Here is a 7,769-nt window from a genome sequence, read left to right on the forward strand (position 1 = left end):
CAACCTCCGCCTCCTGGGTTCAGGCAATTCTCCTGCCTCAGCCTCCTTAGTAGCTGGGATTACAGGCACGCACCACCATGCCCAGCTAATTTTTTGTAGTTTTAGTAGAGACGGGGGTTTCACCATGTTGACCAGGACGGTCTCGATCTCTTGACCTCGGGATCCACCCGCCTCAGCCTCCCAAAGTGCTGGGATTACAGGCTTGAGCCACCGCGCCCGGCTAAAAATCTGATTTTTCACCCTTCATTTGCCATTCTCCTCCCACCTCTCTAATCTTGTTTGCTGCTCACTAGAAAAGAAAGCCCTTAGGCCGGGCGCGGTGGCTCAAGCCTGCAATCCCAGCACTTTGGGAGGCCGAGGCGGGTGGATCACGAGGTCAAGAGATCGAGACCATCCTGGTCAACATGGTGAAACCCCGTCTCTACTAAAAAAAAAAAAAAAAAGAAAGCCCTTGTCTGCCTAAACTTTGCCATCCTTTCTTTTTTTTTTCTCTCTCTCATAACTATGACCTCAACTTTGCCATCCTTTTTGTTTGTTTGCTTTTTGTTTTTTTTTTTGTTTTGAGACGGAGTTTCGCTCTTGTTACCCAGGCTGGAGTGCAATGGCGCGATCTCGGCTCACCGCAACCTCCACCTCCTGGGTTCAGGCACTTCTCCTGCCTCAGCCTCCCGAGTAGCTGGGACTACAGGCGTGCGCCACCATGCCCAGCTAATTTTTGTATTTTTAGTAGAAACGGGGTTTCACCACGTTGACCAGGATGGTCTCGATCTCTTGACCTCATGATCCACCCGCCTCGGCCTCCCAAAGTGCTGGGATTACAAGCGTGAGCCACCGCGCCCGGCCTTTGCCATCCTTAAAGTTTTTTTGTTTATTTGTTTATTTTGAGACAAGGTCTTGGTTTAACGCCCAGGGTAGAGTGCAGTGGTGCGACCTTAGCTCACTGCAACCTTAGCTCACTGCAACCTTCACCTCCCAGGTTCAAGTAATTCTGCCTCAGCCTCCCAAATAACTGGAATTACACGTATATGCCACCCACGCCCGGCTAATTTTGTATTTTTGGTAGAGACGGGGTTTCTACATGTTGATCAGGCTAGTCCGACCTCAGGTGATCCGCCCACCTCAGCCCCAAAAACTGCTGGAATTACAGGTGTGAGCTACCACATATGGCCCTTGAAGTTTTTAATAATTGGTCCTTTTTTTCCTGTTGCAATACTCCTTTGGAATTTAATTTTTTTTAACATAAACCTAACTTTGTTTTATATTCCAAAGCCCAGAAACTGCTTCAAAACAATAATAACTTCATCACCAGTATGACCCTCTCAGTCCCCTTTCATCTTAACCTTAACTGCATTTACCTGTAAGTCCCCAGCTTTCCAGGGCTCTGTCAGCAGTAAGGCTTCCTCCATAACTGGGATGAGCAAGCTGAGACATCTGCAGGAAAGGCACCCCAGAAGAAAAACTAGCTTTGGTTTTTTTTTTTTTTTTTTTTAAGACGGGGTTTCACCATGTTGGTCAGGCTGGTCTTGAACTCCTGACCTCAGGTGATCCGCCCGCCTTGGCATCCAGAGTGCTTGGATTACAGGCATCAGCCACCACACCCAGCCCCTAACTCTGCTTTTAAAAACCTTTTTGCAAGCTCAGCATTAGCCTTAGCTCTTAGTCACTGGGCTCAAGATTTAATTTCCATGTTAATTACTCACTTGGTTTTTGAAACTACGTGTTTGAAAATTCAGCAAAATTACTCAAACACAGTGTTCATGTAAGGGAAAGATATTTTAAGCTACTTACATTTTATACATCAATAAGAAAAGCAAAAGTATCTATTCCTATCAGACAACATATTATTTTATTGCTTTTATTAAAAATCATGTAGTAAACAATTAGTCATATGGGAACACTTCTAGGTGGTACCAAATTTCATCTCATAAAACTCAGAAATCAGGCTGGGCGCGGTGGCTCAAGCCTGTAATCCCAGCACTTTGGGAGGCCCAGGCGGGTGGATCATGAGGTCAAGAGATCGAGACCATCCTGGTCAACACGGTGAAACCCCGTCTCTACTAAAAATACAAAAAATTAGCTGGGCATGGTGGTGCGTGCCTGTAATCCCAGCTACTCAGGAGGCTGAGGCAGGAGAATTGCCTGAACCCAGGAGGCGGAGGTTGTGGTGAGCCGAGATCGCGCCATTGCACTCCAGCCTGGGTAACAAGAGCAAAACTCCGTCTCAAAAAAAAATAAAAATAAAAAATAAAAAAAAAGAGTGAAACTCTGTCTCAAAAAAAGTAAAATAAAATAAAATTCTACCTTTCAAGCCCTACTAATATGATGCAATTTACACCTAAAAAACTGAAGTCAAATTAAGTAAACAAATATTTTTCAAGGTGACAAACCCAGGCACTACTGATTAAAAAACAGATGTGTCTGACTTATGTTTCAAGTCAGGCCATTCAATCACTTGAGAGAACCACCCATTCAGGAGGCCCTGCATTATGCTCCAGTGACTGCCCAAGGGGCATTTTACTTTGCAAGTTCTGACACCATCTCACTGGAGTCACTTTTTGTTTGTTTGGTCTTTTGGGACACTATTTTTTCTGTGACAAATTTGTGGCTTTTTAACACTTTTTCTTTCACTATATTTATTTCATTAACTTTCTCCACCCTTAGAAAATCCAGGGGGCAGAAATTCTTTCTGTGTTTTCCCCTCAGTACCAGCATCTGATTGGTTGACCAGAAATGTGTGACCAAGAAGTAAAAGCTGGGTTTGGTGTAGACAATTTTAATGCCTCAGGGGTTACCTTTTCAAAAAAAAAAAAGTACACCAGAAGATTCCTCTCAGCCCCAGGACATCCACTTGCTTCCTTGAGAGAATACATTCCATACCTCAGGTCGCCCTATGGGAGAAAATAACTCAGAAGCTGATACTCCCTAGGCACTTTAGCTGACATAGCCATGGTGGATATCTTGGCATATCCCAGACAGCACTGAAACCCAGGACCAGAAAAAAACTAAAGGGTGGCTGAGGACACATCACCTCATAAAGATTCCAAAGGATAGGGCCGGGTGCGGTGGCTCACGCCTGTAATCCCAGCACTTTGGGAGGCCGAGGCGGGTGGATCACGAGGTCAAGAGATCGAGACCATCCTGGTCAACATGGTGAAACCCCGTCTCTACTAAAAATACAAAAAATTAGCTGGGCATGGTGGTGCGTGCCTGTAATCCCAGCGACTCAGGAGGCTGAGGCAGGAGAATTGCCTGAACCCAGGAGACGGAGGTTGCGGTGAGCCAAGATCGCGCCATTGCACTCCAGTCTGGGTAACAAGAGCGAGACTCCGTCTCAAAAAAAAAAAAAAAAAAAAAAAGATTCCAAAGGATAACCTTGACCCAAAACATTCTACCAAGATCTCTGTGCCTAGAGAAGATGTAAGGAGAAGAGGCATGAAGAGTTTTTATAATACAGCGTCAGGGGATTATTCTTTGCTTTCTTCTCATGGGTAATATTTACAAACAGGTAACAAATCTTAAAAACTGTCATTTAATGCTTTGCAAAAAATAATTAATATGATATAGAAAAGTACACTAAAAGACAAATAGCTGATAATGTAAATTAGGGAGGAAAAGCTGGCATTTGGGAATGCCAGATGAAACTGGAAATTTAGTATCTTACTCCAAGCCAGAGTGAGGCTGGAGAAATGAGGGATAGAGGTTAGACTTAAGACACTGCTTGGGACACAGGCGAAAAATGCAGCAGAAAATCAGTTTCCCATGGAGTGTGAAAATAATTAAATGGCAGGCAATTAGACTGAGGTGTCTCTAGTCCCTGGATTCCTACTTTGAAAAAAATCTAACTGGGGTGAATTTTTTAGTAAATAACTACATTGAGAGAAAATTCAGCCTTAACCAACTATAAAGGGCCAATTAACCTCGGATTACATAACCAGGAAATTTTCACCTTTATTGTACAAATTAAGAAACTACATAACCGTACCTAACCAATTACTGAATTTGGTTTTCTTCATCATGCAGCTTATTTATTTTTATTTTTATTTCTGATGAATTCACAGAAACAGGCTTCAGAAGGTGGGCATCACGCAGTTTATAAAACTCTTTCCTGGGCCGGGTGCTGTGACTCAAGCCTGTAATCCCAGCACTTTGGGAGGCCGAGGCAGGTGGATCACGAGGTCAAGAGATTGAGACCATCCCGGTCAACATGGTGAAACCCCGTCTCTACTAAAAATACAAAACATTAGCTGGGCGCGGTGGCGCGTGCCTGTAATCCCAGCTATTGAGGAGATTGAGGCAGGAGAATTGCCTGAACCCAGGAGGCGGAGGTTGCGGTGAGCCGAGATCGCGCCATTGCACTCCAGCCTGGGTAACAAGAGCGAAACTCCGTCTCAAAAAAAAAAAAAAAACTCTTTCCTTCAAGCCCCGTCCATGAACCACAAATCACAAACCACAGCAGGGTGCTTGACAATTTTTGAATCACTCTTTGATTAATTTATTTAATAGGGTGACTCCCATACATTTTTAACAGAAGAAAAGAGGAGCTGGGAACCCCACGGACCAAAACTCTTCACACTCATGGAACCCGCACCCGGAGTCAGGATTCTCCCCTGACGACCCTCCTGTGGTCCCTGCACAATCTGGGAGAGACGCGACGGCTGCGGGTGAAGAGCTGCCCAGGGATGGCTCCAGACCAGAGCACAGTCACTGCGCAGGGAAGAGGCAGTACACCGGGGCCCGGCTGTCAGCGCAGCCGCCATCTTATGGCTGAAGGGGACTGAGGCCGAGCTGGGCAGGAACTCCGGGAGCAGACTGTGGAGCCGACTGCGGGGAGGCCTGAGTCCCGCCACAGCCACTTCCCACCGGTTCCAACCAGCCCCTTCTCCTCTCTCCGGAGGTTCGACCCGGCACTCTCACCATTTCTAGGGTTCCAGGGGGTCCCGGCGTCGTAGCTGTGGAACTCCCAGTACCTTCAGGTCGCAGGACCACAGAGGCCGGTACTCTAGGAGCAGAGGACACAGAGAAGTGAAGATGAGACCTGGAGCTCCAGCAGGGAGAGACAAAGGCCGCGCCACATTCCCGAAACCTTCCGGTCCGCTCCAGCTGCGTGCCTGATTGGACGGTTCCCAGCCCAGCGTCGCTGATTGAATAACGTTTGAAACCCCACCCTCTGAGGCCCTGAGTGACAGAAGATGTGATCAGATGCTGGGCTAAGTGAAGAAAAAGTGACAGACAGCCTAGGCTGCAGCCTCTTCGGGCAGGGCTTCCTTCCTGAGCTGAGCCTGGCCCACCACAGAGAGTATTAGCCTTTAAACTGGTGTGCAAAGTCATATGCATTTGCAAATAATATTTTATATGGCTATTTACAAATAGAATATAATAACAATTATTTTAAAATTTCAGATTTTATGACCTTCTCAGTTTCTGGTCTTTGAGCAGGAAGGCCGAGATTTTAGAAAGGAGGCAATCCTCTGAAATAAAATGTGAGCCGCATGTGAATTTTAAACTTTGTAGTATCCAAACTTTAAAAAGAAACAACAGAGGCCGGGCGCGGTGGCTCAAGCCTGTAATCCCAGCACTTTGGGAGGCCGAGGCGGGTGGATCACGAGGTCAAGAGATCGAGACCATCCTGGTCAACATGGTGAAACCCCGTCTCTACTAAAAATACAAAAAATCAGCTGGGCATGATGGTGCGTGCCTGTAATCCCAGCTACTCAGGAGGCTGAGGCAGGAGAATTGCCTGAACCCAGGAGGCGGAGGTTGCGGTGAGCCGAGATCGCGCCATTGCACTCCAGCCTGGGTAACAAGAGCGAAACTCCGTCTCGGAAAAAAATAAATAAATAAATAAATAAATATTTGGAAGTAAATATTTGAAACTGACTCTGTATTTTACCTTTCTAGCACATCATAGTTCAAAACAGCCGGCCCCATTTTTGTATTTTTAGTAGACAAAGTGCTAGGATTACAGGCGCCAGTCACCATGCCCGGCGCTTTAAAGCTTTTTGATGTGGGTATTTTGTGTTATAAATTTCCCACTTAACACTGCTTTAGCTGCATTCCAGAGATTCTGGTACATTGTGTCTTTTTTCTCATTGGTTTCAAAGACTTTCTTGATTTCTGACTTAATTTTACTTAATTTTTTTTAACAGTCTCACTCTGTTAGGCTGGAGTGAGATGGCATGATCTCAACTCACTGCAACCTCCGCCTCCCAGGTTCAAGTGGTTCTCCTGCCTCAGCCTCCTGAGTAGCTGGGACTACAGGCGCCCACCATCACACCCAGTTAATTTTTGTATTTTTAGTAGAGATGGGGTTTCACTATGTTGGCCAGGCTGGTCTCAAACTTCTGACCTGGTTATCTGCCTGCCTCAGCATCCCAAAGTGCTCAGATTACAGGCATAAGCCACCGCGCCTGGCTCTTAATTGTATTATTTACCCAGAAGTCATTCAGGAGCATGTTGCTCAATTTCCATGTGGTTGTATAGTGTTGAGGTTTTTGTTTGTTTGCTTGTTTTTAGATGAAGTTTAGCTTTTTCACTCAGGCTGCTGTGCAGTGGCGTGATCTGGGCTCATTGCAACCTCTGTCTTCCAATTTCAAGCAATTCTTCTGCCTCAGCCTCCCGAGTAGCTGGGATTACAGCTTCCCGCCACACACCCAGCTAATTTTTGTATTTTTAGTACAGACTGGATTTCACCATGTTGGCCAGGCTGGTCTCAAACTCCTGACCTTGTGATCCACTTCCCTTGGCTCCCAAAGTGCTGGGATTACAGACGTGAGCCATCACACCCGGCGGTAAGTTCTGATTTGATTGCACTGTGCTGTGAGAGATTGTCATAATTTTAGTTTTTTTGCATTTGCTGAGGAGTGTTTTACTTCAATTATGTGACCACTTTAAGACTAAGTGCCGGCACTTAGAAGAATGTGTGTGTTGTTTTTGGCTGGAGAGTTCCGGACGTATCTATCAGGTCTGCTTCACCCAGAGCTGAGTTCAAGTCCTAAATATCCTTGTAACTTTTTTTTACAATTATCTGTCTAATATTGGCAGTGAGGTGTTAAATCTCCCACTATTGTTATGTGGCAGTCTAAGTCTTTTTGTAGGTCTCTAAGAATGTGTTTTTTTTTTTTAATTTGGGTGCTCCTTGAATTGATTTTTTAGCATTATGTAATGCTCTTTTTGTGTTTTTTGGTCTTTGTTCAAAGTCTATTTTGTCAGAAACTATGATTGCAACCCCTGCCTTTTCTTCTGCTTTTATTTGCTTGGTAAATTTTTCTTTTTTTAAAGACGGGTTTCACCATGTTGGTCAGGCTGGTCTCAAACTCCCTACCTCAGGTGATCCACCTGCCTTGGCCTCCAAAGTGCTTGGATTACAGGTGTGAGCCACCACGCCCGGCCTTTTTTTTTTTTTCTTTTCTTTTGTCTTTCTCTTTATTTTTTAAAATCATTTCCATCTTTCAAGAGATGCTCATTTGAGGCCGGGCGCGGTGGCTCACGCCTGTAATCCCAGTACTTTTCGAGGCCGAGGTGGGTGGATCACGAGGTCAGGAGATCGAGACCATCCTGGTCAACATGGTGAAACCCCGTCTCTACTAAAAATACAAAAAATCAGCTGGGCATGGTGGTGCATGCCTGTAATTCCAGCTACTCAGGAGGCTGAGGCAGGAGAATTGCCTGAACCCAGGAGGCGGAGGTTGCGGTGAGCCGAGATCGCGCCATTGCACTCCAGCCTGGGTAACAAGAGTGAAGCTCCGTCTCAAAAAAAAAAAAAAAAAAAA

The 7,769-nt window shown here is 45.5% G+C and overlaps 2 protein-coding genes across 2 annotated transcripts in view; one reads left to right on the forward strand and one right to left on the reverse strand.

Annotated features, from left to right (window-relative positions):
• The window catches only part of LOC116543879 (zinc finger protein 726-like), an 86,306-nt gene extending 80,814 nt beyond the window's left edge, over positions 1 to 5,492 (reverse strand). Inside the window, 1 exon segment of the mRNA XM_032269836.1 lies at positions 4,915 to 5,492. Within this exon segment, the coding sequence (XP_032125727.1) occupies positions 4,915 to 5,334 (420 nt within the window). The 5' untranslated portion in view covers positions 5,335 to 5,492.
• Positions 1 to 7,769, forward strand: part of LOC116543866 (zinc finger protein 429-like) — a 785,602-nt gene that overhangs the window by 648,004 nt on the left and 129,829 nt on the right. The window lies entirely within an intron of this gene.

Source organism: Sapajus apella, unplaced genomic scaffold (genome assembly GCF_009761245.1).
Source record: "Sapajus apella isolate SASKATOON/1434 unplaced genomic scaffold, GSC_monkey_1.0 scaffold199, whole genome shotgun sequence".
NCBI lineage: Eukaryota > Metazoa > Chordata > Mammalia > Primates > Cebidae > Sapajus > Sapajus apella.